Source organism: Salvelinus alpinus, chromosome 13 (assembly GCF_045679555.1).
Source record: "Salvelinus alpinus chromosome 13, SLU_Salpinus.1, whole genome shotgun sequence".
Lineage (NCBI taxonomy): Eukaryota > Metazoa > Chordata > Actinopteri > Salmoniformes > Salmonidae > Salvelinus > Salvelinus alpinus.
Window position 1 is genome coordinate 1,512,925 of NC_092098.1, and position 20,519 is coordinate 1,533,443.

General features: G+C 42.7%; 1 protein-coding gene across 3 annotated transcripts in view; it reads right to left on the reverse strand.

The window, feature by feature from the left end:
• The window catches only part of LOC139536796 (Krueppel-like factor 8), a 101,723-nt gene that overhangs the window by 34,702 nt on the left and 46,502 nt on the right, over positions 1-20,519 (reverse strand). For 2 of the 3 annotated variants that reach the window (XM_071337424.1, XM_071337423.1), the window contains exon 2: positions 11,494-11,694. In XM_071337424.1, the coding sequence (XP_071193525.1) occupies positions 11,494-11,694 (201 nt within the window). Of the gene's footprint in view, positions 1-11,493; positions 11,695-12,108; positions 12,285-20,519 lie in introns of those variants that run through there. The other variant, XM_071337425.1, reaches the window with a different exon arrangement.

Below are 20,519 nucleotides of genomic sequence, written 5' to 3' on the forward strand. Positions count from 1 at the left end.
ATGATGTCATGGCTTTAGAAGCTTCTGAAAGGCTAATTGACATAATTTGAGTCAATTGGAGGTGTACCTGTGGATGTATTTCAAGGCCTACCTTCAAACTCAGTGCCTCCTTGCTTGACACCATTAGAAGAATCAGCCAAGACCTCCACAAAAATTGTAGACCTCCACAAGTCTGGTTCATCCTTGGGAGCAATTTCCAAATGCCTGAAGGTACCACGTTCATCTGTACAAACAATAGTACGGAAGTATAAACACGGGGAACACGCAGCCGTCATACCGCTTAGGAAGAAGACACGTTTTGTCTCCTAGAGATGAACATACTTTGGTGCGAAATGAGCAAATCATTCCCAGAACAGCAAAGGACCTTGTGAAGATGCTGGAGGAAACAGGTACAAAAGTATCTATATCCACAGTAAAACGAGTCCTATATTGACATAACCTGAAAGGCAGCTCAGCAAGGAAGAAGCCACTGCTCCAAAACCGCCATGAAAAAAGCCAGAATACGGTTTGCAACTGCACATGGGGACAAAGATCGTACTTTTTGGAGAAATGTCCTCTGGGCTGATGAAACAGAAATAGAACTGTTTGGCCATCGTTATGTTTGGAGGAAAAAGGGGGAGGATTGCAAGCCGAAGAACACCATCTCAAACATGAAGCACGGGGGTGGCAGCATCATGTTGTGGGGGTGCTTTGCTGCAAGAGGGACTGGTGCACTTCACAAAATAGATGGCATCATGAGGGAGGAAAATTATGTGGATATATTGAAGCAACATCTCAAGACATCAGTCAGGAAGTTAAAGCTTGGTTACAAATGGATCTTCCAAATGGACAATGACCCCAAGCATACTTCCAAAGTTGTGGCAAAATGGCTTAAGGACAACAAAGTAAAGGTATTGGAGTGACCATCACAAAGCCCTGACCTCAATCCTATAGAAAGTTTGTGGGCAGAACTGAAAAAGTGTGTGCGAGCAAGGAGGCCTACCAACCTGGCTCAGTTACATGGGCCAAAATTCACCCAACTTATTGTGGAAAGCTTGTGGAAGGCTACCCAAAACATTTGACCCAAGTTAAACAATTTAAAGGCAATGCTACCAAATACTAATTGAGTGTATGTAAACTTCTGACCCACTGGGAATGTGATGAAAGAAATAAATGCTGAAATAAATTACTCTCTCTACTTTTATTCTGACATTTCACATTCTTAAAATAAAAGTGGTGATCCTAACTGACCTAAGACAGGGAATCTTTACTAGGATTAAATGTCAGGAATTGTGAAAAACTGATAATGTACTTTTAATGTATTTGGCTAAGGTGTATGTAAACTTCCGACTTCAACTGTAGGCCTATGGGCTACCTAGCCTGCGTGCAAATGTAAGCATATAAATGTGCCCATTTGGGAATCTGATAGTACTTCTGACTGTCTTAACTCACCACCACAAATGTCGAGCTTCGCAAAGAAATGTTTTCTTCACCTCAAAATGCAAGTAAACAAAGTCTGTTTTTACATACATTGAGAATGACAATCGTTCCTCAATGTAGCCTATTTGAAAAATATGTCCAGCTCTCTTCCTTTCCATAGAAAGGGAAAAATGGTCATGCTCTGATCTGGCGGAAAATAGGACTACCTGATTACTTATTTTCCCTTGTGCAAATAGCCTACACCTGTCTGTCCGGAGCTCACTCTGAAACTCTGAGGGTCCAAAATATTTGATACAAAGTTTGTCAGCACCAACTTCAGGCTGGACCAAGCTGATAGTTGGCAGACAGATAGCAGACAGTCCATGCATAGCAAATGTGATTTATTTTGATCAGGATATTTTCTACCTGCAGGCTGCAATGTTTTTATTTGTTGCCTTTATGTAGGCTATTTTTACATGGTTGGCTATGACAATAGAAATTTGACTCATTTTCATTTAGATATACTTTTTATTAATCACGACAACGAGTTTGAGATGCAAAGACTATTATAAAAGAAATGAAACTGCTCCACAAAAATGTGCATATGAAAAGCATAACTGGCACGCAGATCTGTAGAAATGGTAAGATAAATTGGCACTCCAAATGGAAAAGATTGCCGACCCTGGTGTAGCCTATTACTGCCAAAATCGGGAGCGTAATGACAGAATTTATGAAGGCCAGCAGCCTTGGTTCGGCAACAGGTTTTTTTCTTCTCGTTAGGCTCCTTCGAGTAATTTGTGTATCTTATTTTTTATTTTACCCCCTTTTTCTCCCCAATTTTGTGGTATCCAATTGTTAGTAATTACTATCTTGTCTCATCGCTACAACTCCCGTACGGGCTCGGGAGAGACGAAGGTCGAAAGCCATGCGTCCTCCGAAACACAATCCAACCAAGCCGCACTGCTTCTTAACACAGCGCACATCCAACCCGGAAGCCAGCACCTGGCAACCTTGGTTAGCGCGTACTGCGCCCGGCCCGCCACAGGAGTCGCTGGTGCACAATGGGACAAGGATATCCCTACCGGCCAAACCCTCCCTAACCCGGACGACGCTAGGCCAATTGTGCGTCGCCCCACGGACCTCCCGGTCGCGCCCGGCTGCGACAGAGCCTGGGCGCGAACCCAGAATCTCTGGTGGCACAGCTAGCGCTGCGATGCAGTGCCCTACACCACTGCGCCACCCGGGAGGCCCTGTAATTTGTGTATCTTAATAATTTTATCACAGTGTGCTTAAAGCGTCAAACAAGCTCAGTAGCCTACATATATAGTTGATTTTACTCAAACACATGGTGTGCAATGATATGCATGACTGGGAACACAAATATGCATCTGTTGGTCACAGATACTTTACCTTAAAAAAAAGGTAGAGGTGGATCAGAAAACCAGTCAGTATCTGGTGTGACCACCATTTGCCTCAAGCAGCACAACATCTCCTTCGCATAGAGTTGATCAGGCTGTTGATTGTGGCCTGTGGAATGTTGTCCCACTCCTCGTCAATGGCTGGACATTTTCAGCTTTGGGAATTGTGTACAGATCCTTGCGACAAAGGGGCCGTGCATTATCATGCTGAAACATGAGGTGATGGCGGTGGATGAATGGCACTACAATGGGCCTCAGGATCTCGTTACAGTATCTCTGTGCATTCAAATTGCCATTGATAAAATGCAATTGTATTCACTGTCCGTAGTTTATGCCTGCCCATACCATAACCGCACCGCCGCCATGGGGCACTCCATGGGGCACGACACCATACACATGGTCTGCGGTTGTGTGGACGTACTGCCAAATTGTCTAAAACGATGTTGGAGGCAGCTTATGGAAGGGAAATTAACATTCAAATCTCTGGCAACAGCTCTGGTGGATATTCCTGCAGTCAGCATGCCAATTGCAAGCTCCCTCAAAACTTGAGACATCTGTGACAAAACTGCACATTTTATAGTGGCCTTTAATTGTTCTCAGCACAAGGTGCACCTGTGTAATGATCATGCTGTTTAATCAGCATCTTGATATGCCACACCTGTCAGGTGTGTTGCAAACAAGTTTGTGCAAAACTAACAGAGATGCAAACAAGTTTGTGCAAAACATTTTAGAAAAATAAGTTTTTTCTAGGATCTTTTATGTCAGCTCATGAAACATGGGACCAACACTTCACATGTTGCATTTATATTTTTGATCAGTATTGAACACCTGTTAGGCAACTGTATAAAACACATGGTCAACCCTCAGTCTGGAGAAATACTGGGTGTGCAGGCTTTTCATCAAGCCCTGCTCAAACACAACAGACAGAGTTTTATCAAGGTCCACTTGAGCAGCTCATTTCTAAAATGTATTTTTTTAGAGGGGGACTGGAATAAAAGCCTCCACGCTTGATGTAAAACATTGCGACATCACAACCAAATACGTTTTATGCCTTTTGAAATAATTAGCTCATTCAATATCTCAAAGATCAAATGGCTATGGTAGGCTACAAGTCATTTTATTCAGCTGAAGCAAGCCCACACATTTTCAGGAAATGTACCTTTTCTAGTTTAGTCATGTTTATCTTAGCTACCTTAGATGTATTGACTAGTATGCAGGCTGACTAGTATGTATTGAGTTGCAATGTCTTATACATTGAATGGCCAAATCAACTGGAAGTACTATCTACAAAACACGTTTTGAAGCCACACTATCCAAAAGGAAGGCTACATCTAAAATGAATGTTCATGATTTACAAATTATTATTTTGATTCATATGATTCGATTCACCGCGATTGAACCGATTCCAACTAATACAATGGAGAAGTGAATCTTTTGTTTTGTCAAAAATAATAGTTTAAATTAGTCATATGAATCGTTGAAAAAAGTCATTTGCGAGTGTCGGTGGAAGATATTTCGGGACATGACGAAAACATTAATACAAGCTAATAATAGCTTAACAGTTAACTAGAGGGTACAAGATATGTTTTTAATTGGCTACCTAGTTCATTTGTTCTCTATCATATTTTATAGGCTATGCCTACCTGCTGCTGCAATGTCCAACTGTCTCTCCCTCTCCTTGAGTTACGGCTCACTCGTCTCGCGCTATGCAGGTGATGCATACAAACACAGATGTGCTAGTGTCATTACCATCCTGGCTGATATGTTGATTTTTGTTAAATTTATCAAATATTTTTAAATTGTGTCTAAATAAATTACATTAACATAAATCATTTATTTAATTTCCATTACTTTTCTAAAACTTTTCGGATTTGATAATTTTCCAAAACGCTTAAATATCCATGACTTTTCCACAATTTTCATGACTGTACATACCCTGTATAAATGAGTACTATTTTCACAATAATGTTAAATAATAAAACATTGGATGTCAAGCCAGTTATATTATATGACTGTAGCCTACGAATAGTTGATGATAATGACGTTTGTGTTGCTATAGTATCTTCTACCTAGCTTTTAGTTAGCTAGCTAGCTAACTTTGGCTGCTATGGGTAAGCTAGCTAACTTTGGCTGCTATGGGTAAGCTAGCTAACTTTGGCTGCTATGGGTAAGCTAGCTAACGTTGGCTGCTATGTTTAAGCTAGCTAACGTTGGCTGCTATGTGTAAGCTAGCTAACGTTGGCTGCTATGTGTAAGCTAGCTAACGTTGGCTGCTATGAGTAAGCTAGCTAACGTTGGATGCTATGAGTTAGCTAGCTAACTTTGGCTGCTATGTGAAAGCTAGCTTGACTTGCTAGGAAAGAGGAAACTAAACAAAATATGTTTTTTTTTAATCACCTGAAACAATATGTTTCTCCTGTCTTGAATAAAAAGGTAATATTTTGCAATCTCCTAAAATGAATGCGATCTCTGACAAGAGACAGTCTCTCCTCCATCTTGCGTTACAAACACTACACTTGTGCAACCAGTTCACACACACAACCTCTGCTACCTGGCCCGAGCACAAACGGCCTAGGCCTATTTTTTCATCAATAACTAGGGTATGGGTAGGACTCGGCTATCACTAAATTGATCATTAACATTTTGAAGCAAAGACATTTGCTTGTGATCTGCTGCGTAGTATATATCATGGTATCAGAAGTGCTTCAACCTCGTCAAAAACATGACCTGAATATTATCAGAGTCCACAGCAGAGATTCTTTTCCCCAAAATAATAATGTTCCTTGAGTTTTGTCAGACTTTAGAGTGAAGAAAGCAGAGGCGTTGCTATGGATATTCACACAAGCAGAGCCATGCATAGAGCGCATGCAGCGCAGGGAGCGAAAGCCAGACAAGCAGCTAATGGATACTACAGGAGGAAGTTATTTTGGGTTCGCCTTAAATTTGGCAGAAGCAAATCGGGTAGGGCCTGAACGTCTCGGACATGGGTAGGCCTTAAAATGCATTCCCGTGCAGGGCTTTAACACACACACACACACACACACACACACACACACACACACACACACACACACACACACACACACACACACACACACACACACACACACACACACACACACACACACACACACACACACACACACACACACACACACACACACACACACACACACACACACACACACAAACCTGTGCTTTAAAGCAGGGTGGAGCCCACAGTTGATTGTGGTTACAACAGTTGAATACACAGAATCTAAGTGCATGACACGAACACACACAATAAAGAGCCGTCAGTCAAACCCGAACAACAAACACATCAATATAAAGTCTTGATGACGACTGGTTATTACAAACAATAACACAACACAACTTGACACAAGCACACACACCCCAAAGTGGAGTTACTGTTGTCTCTGAGTCAGGAGAACTAACTCGCCCTGGACAACAACACCATGACTGACTGTGGGTGAACAGGGACAGAAAATAGAGCTAGCGGCATCCTAGCGATACTACAGTAATCTGTGTGTGTGTTAGACAAACGTTTAAACAAAATTAAATCCTTAATGTTAAAACTAAAGGAAAATCACAATGCAGTTATCACAAAACTACCACTAAGTCCCGATCATCATCATAAAGGGATTATATTTTTCATAAAAGGAAATTGGTGGGCAGGCTTTTGTTAATAATGAAACAAAGTAGGCACCGAGATTAATTCATACGAATACGCAATTTGCCTTCATAAAAACGATGTCTTTGTTGCATATTTCAGTCTGGAACCTACCTAGGTTTATGGGGGTTTTAACCTATTCTTAACCTATTCTAAATGCCACTCCCAAGTGGCGCAGCGGTCTAAGGCACTGCATCTCCGTGCTAGAGGGGTCACTACAGACCCTGGTTGGATTCCAGGCTGTATCACAACAGGCCGTGATTGGGAGCACAATTGGCCCAGCATCGTCCGGGTTAGGGTTTGGCTGGAGTAGGCCGTCATTGTAAATAAAAATTTGTTCTTAACTGACTTGCTTATAAAAGTTAAATAAAAAAATATTTAAAAAATTGCAGTTAGCAAAAAACCCTAAAAGAGACGAGACACAGTTATTATTCCAAAACTACAACTCGTGGTTGAAACACATACTTCCCTACTTTAATCGACCTGTCCATTTTGAATTTGTGATAAAGTCGGCGTGATTTGGCAGAGGAATGTAGCTTGTCAACAGTTTTTTGTGTGTATCCCATCAGTTAGATTTTCAGTCATTTCCGTAGGCCTAATGGGAGCTTGGGTGAACAGCATGCCTGTGTATAGAGGGAGCGCTTGGAGCGAAACCGAGAGAATGTCGGGAGAAGAACTGAAATCACTTGGCTAGGTATCTTTTTTGTTGTGAGTTAACGGTAGTCTTCGGTACAACATTTCACCTGCCCGAAGCGGATTCCAGATGCTGCCACCTATTGTATGACTGTGGTAGAACTTCATTGCACCTTAACGGTCATACCATGCAATAGGATTTGACATGGAATTTTATGTTAAATGTTCTTATTATTTTAACGGAAAACCGTGTGTGTGTGTGTGTGTGTGTGTGTGTGTGTGTGTGTGTGTGTGTGTGAGAGAGAGCCAGAGATTGCGAGAGAGAGAGAGAGTATCCAAATGTATTGCTAGCAGGTATTTATTTTTGTGTGTGTGTCAGTTTAACTGTGTGTATTTGTGTTTGCGTGCGCCTTTGGCTGTAGTGGTGTGTTGTGCGGAGGGTTGCAAGGGAGGGGGTGGGGTAGCAGTGAAGAGGTGTAGGAGGGGGTAGGGAGGGGTGTGGGCAAGCAGACTACATCACACAGTCTTTCCAACTCCCGCCAGAGCCCCGTTGCCATGGCTACCAGAGAACGGAAGCCTCCCTCGATATTAGGGGCCTAGGCGAGAGAGAGAGAGAGAGATGCAGCTTGAGCCCCACCCTCTTCAACATATACACTGACTGTACAAAACATTAAGGACACCTGCTCTTTCCATGACACTAACCACATTTTCATCCACACTTTTTCTGCGAGTAAAGTCAAACCGTACAAAAAAAACGACAGCTGTGATGGAAACAGTGCCGGTAAAATGTATTATGTGCAAAATGGCGGTGGAAATGCCTTTATGCACAGATCTTGATATAATAACCATCATATTGAAGTCAACATGGATTCGGCGAAGATATGGTGTGTGGCGACTCGGGAAAGCACGCAGTTTATGAGGCTACAGATGAAATAAACTATGATGGACTTCACAGGGTGGTGAAAGTGCACGGTGATGAGCTGGATGCTCCTTTCAATAAACATCAAGGGTCTTATTCTGCTGACATGATGATCGCTACCTTTTGACCAATACACATATTTTCAGCCTTATCCATACTAATCCCATCGTGTAGAATAGGCTACCCACACAGCCTACCTGCACTGCATCTGTGAGCTGTTGGCAAAGGTGCACGTGCCAATACCAGAGTAGACACATTTACAGTTTGTGACAGTAGAGTTGAAAATGCGATGCAAACATATTGAACTGTACATTGGCGAGGCCACTAGAAGAGTCTGTAGCACCCATACTCAGCTTACTAGAATCTGAAGTCAAATGTCTACTGATGATCTGGTGCTTCTGGCCCCAACCAAGGAGGGCCTACAGCAGAACCTAGATCTTCTGCACAGATCTGTCAGACCTGGGCCCTGACAGTGAATCTCAGTAATACAAAAAAAGAATGGTGTTCCAAAAAAGGTCCAGTTGCCAGAAACACAAATTCCATCTAGACACCATAGCCCTAGAGCACACAACAAATTATACCTACCTCAGCCTAAACAGAACCACAGGCAACTTCCACAAAGCTGTGAACGATCTGAGAGACAAAGCAAGAAGGGCCTTCGATGCTACAAAAAGGAACATTCCGTAAAATTCAACAACTTGCCCTTCGTGGTTGTGAGGTCTGGGGTCCGCTCACCAACAAAGAATTCACAAAATAGGACAAACACCAAATTGAGACTATGCATGCAGAATTCTGCAAAAACATCCGCCGTGTATCAGCGTAAAACACCAAATAATGCATGCAGAGCAGAATAAGGACCATACCCGCTAATGATCAAAATCCAGGAAAGAGCCGTTAAATTCTACAACCACCTAAAAGGAAATGATTCCCAAACTTCCCATATCAAAGCCATCACCTACGGAGAGATTAACCTAGAGACGAGTCCCCTCTGCAAGCTGGTCCTGGGGCTCTGTTCACAAACACAAAGAGACCCCGTTGAGCCCCAGGACAGCAACACAATTAGACACACCCAAATCATCAAATTACTTGACACATTGAAAATAATTAACCAAACAACAGAGCAAACTGGAATGCTATTTGTCCCTAAACAGAGAGTACACAGTGGCAGAATACCTGACCACCGCGACTGACCCAACATTGAGCGAGTGAGTGTGTGTGAGATGAAAGAGCGAGACAAATCAGAGACTTACACCAGGCTCCCTTGAGAGTGAATCTAATGCTGGGGGGGGACACAAATCCTCTAGTTCTCTCTCTCCCTCTCACTCTGTCCATCCCTTACTTCCTTTCCCCCTCTCTCTCCTCTTAGTCTCTATCCATCTCCCACTTACTTACTTGTTCAGTCTAGTATTACCTCTGGCTCTGGCTGTTACTAGTGAGACAGTCTGGCAGGGTCCAGGGTTGTGTTCAGTAGGCACGAAATGGGGAAAAAACCAATTTTGAATTGAATCAGAACGTGTCTAACAAAAATCGCCCAAAAATGTCCTTTGACAAATTAATTTAAAATGAAAAGCTGAAATGTTGTGAGTCAACAAGTATTCTACCCCTTTGTCATGACAAGCCCAAGTCATATAATAAGTTGCATGGACTCACTCTGTATGCAATAATAGTGTTTGACATGATTTTTGAATGACTGCCTCATCTCTGTACCCCCACACATACAATTATCTGTAAGGTCCCTCAGTCAGGCAGTGAATTTCAAACACAGATTCAACCGCAAAGACCAGGGAGGTTTTCCAATGCCTATTGGTAAATGGGTAAAAAAAAACACATTGAATATCCCTTTGAGCATGGTGAAGTTATTAATTACACTTGGATGGTGTATCAATACACCCAGTCACTACTTTCTAACTCAGTTGCCGGAGAGGAAGGAAACCTGTACAGAAAAGGAGTGAAAAGAAGGAAGCTTGTACAGAATAAAAATATTCCAAAACATGCATCCTGTTTGCAACAAGGCAATAAAGTAATACTGCAAAAACTGTGGCAAAGCAATTAACGTTCTGTCCTGAATACAAAGTGTCATGTTTGGGGCAAAACCAATACAACACAAAACATAAAAAACTTTGCTATCGCCCCCTTGTGAATGGGAGTGGGACCGGCGAGGGTATCATGTTACCAAAAAGTGTCCGCTGCTCCAGAAATGCCCCTCCACCCACCCATAGATCAACGGCATGAAGCTTGTAGTAATCTTTACTGGGCGGCTCACGAGTGGTGGTCAACACACACAGACGTGCACACACTCACAGGCATGGGCAAACATGTATGCGTGGGCAAACACAAACAAGGGTGCGGGCACAAACACACACACACACACGACAACCCAACCACACCCCTCTCTAAAGAGCACTTATGTAATGGTGGCCCACCCAGCCCCCGCCCCATCAGCCCATCCACCCATCCCCCTCCCTCCAACTCTCCCTCCCTTTCTCCATTCCCAACGTACCACATAGAAATGTAACACAGGCCTATAGAGCCAACATGATTACCTATTTCACACGACAGAGCATCTATTCTACGCAACACATTTCTCTCGAGATGCTCTGTAACTTTGTATTGCTTACCCAACTCCCCCTCTCTCTCTACATTCAAGGCGTTGCACATACAAACGTAACTTAGGCCTATAACCCCACCCACTCTCCTATAAAGTACACTGTTGCTACTCTCTGTTTACCATATATGCTTAGTCACTTTAACTATACATTCATGTACATACTACCTCAATCAGCCCGACTAACCGGTGTCTGTATGTAGCCTCGCTACTGTTACTTTTCACAGTCTTTTTACTGTTGTTTTTATTTCCTTACTTATCTATTGTTCACCTAATACCTATTTTTTACTTAAAAATTGCACTGTTGGTTAGGGCCTATAAGTAAGCATTTCACTGTAAGGTCTACACCTGTTGTATTCAGTGCACGCGACAAATAAACTTTGATTTGATTTGATTTAAAGCTGCCACGATTCCCTATTCCAAATAATCTGTCCTACACCAAACATTTTATTCCCGAATTTTCTGTAACTTAGTTTGCACAGTCCTAACCCAACGAACCCCACCCACTCTGCAGGTCCCCTCCTCCATCTCGCTCCCTCACTTCACCAACCTCCCCCGCCCTCACTCTTCTTATCTAACGGTCCACACCCTCTCCACCCTTCTCTCTCTCTCTCTCTCACTCTTTCCTCTCCAGCCAGTCATCACCACCCCACCTTTTCCTCCACCCTCTCTAACAGTCCAGAGACAGACCCGGTCTCCATTTCTTTTCAGCCTCTCTCTACACCTACCCACCTACAACCATTCAGACCTGTTTCTCTGTGTCTCTCTAGTCTCCACCACCCAACCCCTCTAACCCCCTCTCACTGTCCCTCTACCCAAACTCATTCACCCATTCCTATCCTTCTCTCACCGTGCACTCCACCTCTTCTGGTTCTGGTTTGATGTGTACCGAGGGCATGTCTTCTTCTTCTTCCACCTGGGTCTGGGGCTCTGTCTTGGGTTCCTTCTTGGGAACCTTGGGTTGGGGCTCCTTCTTGGTTCGGGGCTCCTTGGGATGTGGTTGGGACTGGGAGCTGGCACCACTGCTGGCCTTCTTAGGACTCGACTGGCACTGCAGAGGAGAGGGAGAGAGAGGAGTGTTAGCCAGCAGCAGCACATACGGAGAAGAGAAACAGTTACACTGGAAGAGATGACATGTTAGACACATATAGAGAACGGCGAGAGAGAGAAAGAGAGGGGCACAGTCATCTGTACAGGGGGACGGGTAAGACTGCAGCTACACAGGGAGAAAGGACACGCTAGCCAACTGTTACATACCCTGACATACAATGCAGAGAGATGAGAGGAGGAGGAGTTGGGTGAGAGAGAGGGAGAAGTGGAGTGGAGAGGTGAGATAGAGGTCGAGAGAGGCAAAGAGAAAGATAACAGAGCCATAAGAGAGGAGAGGTGAGAACGGGGGGAGGGGTAGGAGGAGTAGAGACAGGTAAGAAAATAGGAAATGACACAGAAATGCAACCAGCATTACCCTCTTCTCAAACGGTAGGCCCACTACTCTGAAACTGTGCTACGCAGAAAGACAAAATCATAGAGATACAATAAAGGGTAGGCCTATGCGAGAGGAAAAGAGAAGAGACATAGACGTAGAGAGAGCGAGAGAGAGAGAGAGAAAGCCTAATCCTAGCCCTGCCAGTGAGGGAATGAGAGCGAAAGAGAAACAGAGAAGCTGCTCAACTGAAGTATTGTGTCCCCTCCTCTCTCGCTGGTAGGCAGTCACACCCTTCTCTGGAAGCAGAGGGGAGTGGAGAGAGAGAGAAAGACACGCACACAATCTAGACGCACACACTCTTTCAATTCAATTCAAAGGGGCTTTACTGACACGGGAAACGTTGGATTACACTGCCAAAGCAAGTGAAATAAACAATAAAGAAAAGTGAGGAGAAACCAGAAAACTATTATCAACTGTGCAGTGTTTTTAACAATGTGCAAATAATTGTAATAGGAAATAGTAGAGGAAGATCAGTAAACAGATAAATATGGGTTGTATTTACAATGTTCGTGCTCCACCGGTTGCCCTGTTTCCATAGCAGCGGGTCACAAATCCTGCTGCTGTGACGGCACATTGCTGTATTTCGCCTGACAGATACGGGAGTTTATCAATGTCTGATTTGTTTTCTAATTCTTTGTGGGTATGATCTGTGGGAAATATGTCTCTCTAATATGGTCATACATTTGGCAGGATGTCGGGAATTGCAGCTCAGATTCCACCTCATTTTGCGGGCAGAGGGCACATAGCCCGTCTTCTCTCTATGGCGATCTCTCTCAAACAGCAAGACCATGGTCACGGAATCTGTACATAGTCAAGGATTTCCTTCATTTCGGGTCCGTCACAGTGGTCAGCTATTCTGAAACTGTGTACTCTCTGTTTAGGGACAGATAACATTCCAATTTGCTCCGTTTTTTTGGTTGATTCTTTCCAGTGTGTCAAATAGTTATCTCTTTGCTTTCTCGTGATTTGGTTGTGTTGCTGTCCCGGGGCTCTGCGGGGTCTGTTTGTGAACAGAGCACCAGAAACAGCTTGCTGAGGGGGCTCTTCTCTAGGTTCATCTCTCTGTAGGTGAGGGATTTGTGGTGAAATGTGTGGGCATCGCTTCCTTTCAGGTGGTTGTAGCACTTAAAAACAGCTCTTTTCTAGATTTTGATCATTAGCGGGCATAGTCCTAATTCTGTTCCGCATGTACTGCATGGGGTTATGCTTTGTACATGAAGGTTGTTTTTGAAGAATTCTGCATGCGATGTCATTTAGAAAATAGCCTCCAACACTCTACTCAGCAAATTGGATGCAGTCGATCACAGTGCCATCCGTTTTGTCACCAAAGCCTCATATACTACCCACCACTGCGACCTGTATGCTCTCGTCGGCTGGCCCTCGCTTCATACTCGTCGCCAAACCCACTGGCTCCAGGTCATCTGGCTCCAGTAAGTCTTTGCTAGGTAAAGCTCCGCCTTATCTCAGCTCACTGGTCACCATAGCAACACCCACTTGTAGCAAGCGCTCCAGCAGGTATATTTCACTGGTCATCCCCAAAGCCAACACCTCCTTTGGCCGCCTTTCCTTCCAGTTCTCTGCTGCCAATGACTGGAACGAACTGCAAAGCTGCAAGCTGGAGACTTATATCTCCTTCACTAACTTTAAGCATCACTTGTCAGAGCAGCTTACCGATCACTGTACCTGTACACAGCCCATCTGTAAATAGCCCATCCAACTACCTCATCCCCATATTGTTATTTATCTTCTTGCTCGTTTGCACCCCAGTATTTCTACTTGCACATCATCATCTGCACATCTATCACTCCAATGTTAATGCTAAATTGTAATTATTTCGCCACTATGGTCTATTTATTGCCTAACCTCCCTAATCTTACTACATTTGCACACACTGTACACATATTTTTTCTATTGTGTTATTGACTGTACGTTTGTTTATGTGTAACTCTGTGTTGTTGTTTTTGTCGCACTGCTTTGCTTTATCTTGGCCAGGTCGCAGTTGTAAATGAGAACTTGTTCTCAACTGGCCTACCTGGTTAAATAAAGGTGAAATATCTATATATTTTTTTAAATGCATAGTCTCATTTGGGTGTTTGGCCCATTTTGTGAATTCTTGGTTGGTGAGTGGACCCGAGACCTGACATCTAGAGCAGTGGGTTCTATAACTGATTTAAGTATTGGGGACAAACACTGAATTGAGACTCTGCATGCAGAACTCTGCAAAAGCATCGTCTGTGTACAACGTAAAACACCAAATAATGCATGCAGAGCAGAATTAAAGACCATACCCGCTAATGATCAAAATCCAGGAAAGAGACATTAAATTCTACAACCACCTAAAAGCAAGCGATTCCCAAACCTTCCATAACAAAGCCATCACCTACAGAGAGATGAACCTAGAGAAGAGTCCCCTCAGCCAGCTGGTCCTGGGGCTCTGTTAACCTGTCTGACTCTGGTGTTCCGCTAGCGGAACTCCTCCCACATTCCACTGAAAAGCCAGAGCGCGAAATTCAAAAAATATTTTTCCGAAATATTTAACTTTCACACATTAACAAGTCCAATACAGCAAATGAAAGATACACATCTTGTGAATCCAGCCAACATGTCCGATTTTTAAAATGTTTTACAGCGAAAACACCACGTATATTTATGTTAGCTCACCACCAAATACAAAAAAGGACAGACATTTTTCACAGCACAGGTAGCATGCACAAAGCCAACCTAACTAACCTAGAACCAACCAAACTAACCAAGAAACAACTTCATCAGATGACAGTCCTATAACATGTTACACAATAAATCTATGTTTTGTTCGAAAAATGTGCATATTTGAGGTATAAATCAGTTTTACAATGCAGCTAACATCACAGCTACCGTCAAAAATAGCACCGAAGCAGCCAGAGTAATTATAGAGACCAACGTGAAATAGCTATATACTCATCATAAAACATTTCTGAAAAATCGATGGTGTAAAGCAAATTAAAGACAAACATCTTGTGAATCCAGCCAATATTTCCGATTTTTTAAGTGTTTTACAGCGAAAATACAATATAGCATTATATTAGCTTACTACAATAGCCTACCACACTACCGCATTCATTTATCAAGGCACGTTAGCGATAGCAATAGGCACGTTAGCGTTAGCGAATAAACCAGCAAAAGATATTAAATTTCACTAACCTTCATAAACCTTCCTCAGATGACAGTCCTATAACATCAGGTTATACATACACTTATGTTTTGTTCGAAAATGTGCATATTTAGAGCTGAAATCAGTGGTTACACAATATGCTAACGTAGCATATTTTTCCCAGAATGTGCAGATATTTCTATTAGACTCTCACCTATTCTGACCAAATAGCTATTCATAAACATTACAAAAAAATACATGTTGTATAGGAAACGATAGATTCATTAGTTCTTAATGCAATCGCAGTGTTAGAATTCTAAAAATATCTTCATTACGACATAAGGCTTAGTTATGGTAAGTGAAAGCCCAAAACCTGAACGCAAAAATAATAGTACAGTTCGACAGATATATGAAATTGCATCCCAAAATGGGTTCTACCTTTGGTGATTTTCCATCAGAATGTTGTACAAGGGGTCCTTTGTCCAGAACCGTCTTTGTTTGGTATCAGAACTTCGTTTTTCCCTCTTGAATTAGCAAGCACACTGGCCAAGTGGCGCGAAGCTATCCTTCCTGAACATACAGTGGGGAGAACAAGTATTTGATACACTGCCGATTTTGCAGGTTTTCCTACTTACAAAGCATGTAGAGGTCTGTAATTTTTATCATAGGTACACTTCAACTGTGAGAGACGGAATCTAAAACAAAAATCCAGAAAATCACATTGTATGATTTTTAAATAATTAATTTGCATTTTATTGCATGACATAAGTATTTGATCACCTACCAACCAGTAAGAATTCCGTCTCTCACAGACCTGTTAGTTTTTCTTTAAGAAGCCCTCCTGTTCTCCACTCATTACCTGTATTAACTGCACCTGTTTGAACTCGTTACCTGTATAAAAGACACCTGTCCACACACTCAATCAAACAGATTCCAACCTCTCCACAATGGCCAAGACCAGAGAGCTGTGTAAGGACATCAGGGATAAAATTGTAGACCTGCACAAGGCTGGGATGGGCTACAGGACAATAGGCAAGCAGCTTGGTGAGAAGGAAACAACTGTTGGCGCAATTATTAGAAAATGGAAGAAGTTCAAGATGACGGTCAATCACCCTCGGTCTGGGGCTCCATGCAAGATTTCACCTCGTGGGGCATCAATGATCATGAGGAAGGTGAGGGATCAGCCCAGAACTACACGGCAGGACCTGGTCAATGACCTGAAGAGAGCTGGGACCACAGTCTCAAAGAAAACCATTAGTAACACACTACGCCGTCATGGATTAAAATCCTGCAGCGGACGCAAGGTCCCCCTGCTTAAGCCAGTGCATGTCCAGGCCTGTCTGAAGTTTGCCAATGACCATCTGGATGATCCAGAGGAGGAATGGGAGAAGGTCATGTGGTCTGATGAGACAAAAATAGAGCTTTTTGGTCTAACTCCACTCGCCGTGTTTGGAGGAAGAAGAAGGATGAGTACAACCCCAAGAACACCATCCCAACCGTGAAGCATGGAGGTGGAAACATCATTCTTTGGGGATGCTTTTCTGCAAAGGGGACAGGACGACTGCACGTATTGAGGGGAGGATGGATGGGGCCATGTATCGCGAGATCTTGGCCAACAACCTCCTTCCCTCAGTAAGAGCATTGAAGATGGGTCGTGGCTGGGTCTTCCAGCATGACAACGACACGAAGCACACAGCCATGGCAACTAAGGAGTGGCTCCGTAAGAAGCATCTCAAGGTCCTGGAGTGGCCTAGCCAGTCTCCAGACCTGAACCCAATAGAAAATCTTTGGAGGGAGCTGAAAGTCCGTATTGCCCAGCGACAGCCCCGAAACCTGAAGGATCTGGAGAAGATCTGTAGGGAGGAGTGGGCCAAAATCCCTGCTGCAGTGTGTGCAAACCTAGTCAAGAACTACAGGAAACGTATGATCTCTGTAATTGCAAACAAAGGTTTCTGTACCAAATATTAAGTTCTGCTTTTCTGATGTATCAAATACTTATGTCATGCAATAAAATGCAAATTAATTACTTAAAAATCATACAATGTGATTTTCTGGATTTTTGTTTTAGATTCCGTCTCTCATAGTTGAAGTGTACCTATGATAAAAATTACAGACCTCTACATGCTTTGTAAGTAGGAAAACCTGCAAAATCGGCAGTGTATCAAATACTTGTTCTCCCCACTGTATGCAGACAAAGCAACACGTCTAACGTCCCGGAAAAATTTCAAATATCTAATAAAACTATATTGAAAAAACATACTTTACGATGATATTGTGACATGTTTCAAATAAAATCAACGCAGGAGATAGTATTCGCCCATAACGACAGCTTTTCAGAAGGCAATAACAGGTCCCTGCACGCGCCTTGCAGAAAACAGAAAATGGGGGACACGTTGTTCCAAGAGGATGTATTCCACCTCAGAACAAGATAATCAACTCATTTCTCCTCTCACTTCCTCTTGACATCTAGTGGAAGGTGTATGACGTGCACGTATAGTCATACGTATCATGCCATATCATTGAACAGAACATAGATTTCAGACTTTCCACTTCCTGGTCACAAAGTGTGCTGCCAAATGAGTTCTGTTTTACCCACAGATAAAATTCAAACGGTTTTAGAAACTAGAGAGTGTTTTCTATCAAATAGTAATAATAATATGCATATTGTACGAGCAAGAATTGAGTACGAGGCCGTTTAAATTGGGTACGATTTTCCCCCAAAGTGAAAACAGCACCCCCTGTCCTCATCAGGTTAACAAACACAAACACACCCCACAGAGCCCCAGGACAGTAACACAATTACACCTAACCAAATCATGAGAAAACAAAAAGATAATTACTTGACCCATTTGAAAAAACTAAGCAAACTGGAATGCTATTTGTCCCTTAACACAAGAACTGCTGGGCCACAAGGAACCCCCCTTCAATCTAACAAGCAGTCATTTAGACAGCAACATTTTAACAGTGTTATTAATATATATATATATCATATATGCTATCGCAAAAAAATTATAATTTGGTTGTTTATGAAGGTTAGAATACGATTAACATTAGAATACGATTTTAATTTGATTTCAAATATACAATATATACAATTGATTTCAAATATACAAAATATACAATAGCATGTTCATTAGTTTATGTTACTGTCGGATATATGTCAAAAACAAAAAACACCAAAATTCAAGTGTTCAATACATTCTTTTTGTGGGATGCCTTTGTTACAACTATGAAACAGAAAGCATGTGTGTTAAAACACGGAAAAAGCTTCTATTTATAACGACTAAATAAAATTCCCCATTCCACAGACGCACGGTGAGCAATAAGAAAACTTGTCAGTAGTGACAAGTATGCTTGAGAAATAGTGAAGATCTGCACAAAACCAATAATGGCATTGTAATGAATGTAAAAAAGTGTCGATATGACAGCAGTCAAATATTGTCTGCACTTGTTCCAAACGTCGGATTCCATGGCAAATGTGTATGTTTCCAGGCGTCATGTTCTCGTTTCTCTGTCATCAAAATGGAGGTAAGGCATGATCTCTCTGGAACGATTCCGTGACATGGTTTTTCCAAAGAATGGTATCCCACACACACACACACACACACACACACACACACACACGTCTGAGCAGAAGCTCTCCGTACACACGCGCGTTCCGCCGAATGCTCCACGCACATACAGGAATGAAATGAACGCTTCCAGGTCATCAACAGGCAGCTTCCAGGTCATCAACAGGCAGTGTCTCCTTGCTCCCTGTGCACCTCCGCCACAGTAAAGTGGGCTGTGCGTCCATGCCACGTAAACAACGAGTGTGTTGCCGATATTGATTTTAGCCGGAGATGTATAGCGCCTGCTCGCTCAGTGATGACATTTAGTGCTGATAAATCGGCCCGTAGCATCGTCACCGGCTTATTCTACCCAAACGGTGCCATCCCTTTCTAATGCTCAACGTTTCCTTTGGTGGTGGCGCGGGCAACTGCTCAGTGAGCACCGCTCTGGCTGTTTAACGCTTAGGCCTCGCCATGTATAGGCTCAGACGGAGGCCCGGAATCAGAAGGATAATCATCAGAGATGTCATGATTCATTTCTTCCCCACCACCTGAGTTGTTTTCAGTCGGATGTTGTAGCATCCATTCGTCTCGGTCTTTTTGCCATTGTACATTTTTTGACACTCTCACTGCGTAGGAGTCGACTGAGTCGACTGCTACAGTGGCGCGTGGATTGATATAGGGTACATACCATTTTGAGATTACAATTAGAACATACAGTATCAATAAAATTTAATGGGCAGCCCTGTTCTTCATTCACAACTGGTGATTACATAATTATGCATCGTTCGCTTCCCCTCGCTCATCAACTCACCCATTCTCCCCAATCATACTCGACTCCATTTATTTCATCTGTTATGTGTGTGAAATTAGTTTGGGTATAGTTTATGTTCAGTTGAGGCAATTATCAGGGTGATTATCAACTGGGCACGGGCACCTTCCACTGTCGGGAGGAGGAGGGGCAATGGGGGAAAACCTTTTTAAAAAATGACATGCCCTCTTAAAACTGGTTGTAACTCCAGTTCTGTTTATGATATTACAATTCTAACAGCAGTATGTAATATAGACTTATTTAGCAAATGGTCAGTCACAGTGGTATTCTGCCACTGTGTACTCTCTGTTAACACTAGATTCACTAAAGCATTCATTTGACTGCTCATGATTTTCTATTTTTGTTATTACTCTGCCATTTTTTAAGTCACGCCCCCCTCTGTCCTTCACCAAAATGAAGGAACGCTTTGACTATGTACAGACTCAGTGAGCATAGCCTTGCTATTGAGAGAGGCTGCCGTAGGCAGACCTGGTTCTCGATAGAAGACTGAGGTGCACTTCCTAACCTCCTGCCAAATGTATGACCATATTAGAGACACATACAGGGCCTTCAGAAAGTATTCACACCCCTTGACTTTTTCCACATTTTGTTGAGTTACAACCTAAAATTGATTAAATTGAGATTTTTGTCACTGGCCTACACACAATACCCCATAATGTCAAAGTGGAATTATGTTTTTAGAAATGTGTACAAATGAAGCAAAAATGAAAGGCTGAAACGTCAACACCTTTGTTATGGCAAGCCTAAATAAGTTCAAGAGTAAAAAAAAAAAAAAAAAAAGTCACAAAATAATTACCTGGACTCACTCTATGCTTGGTATGTCAACAGCACCACCCTCGATCGCATGGCGCTACAGAGGGTGGTGCGGACACCCCAA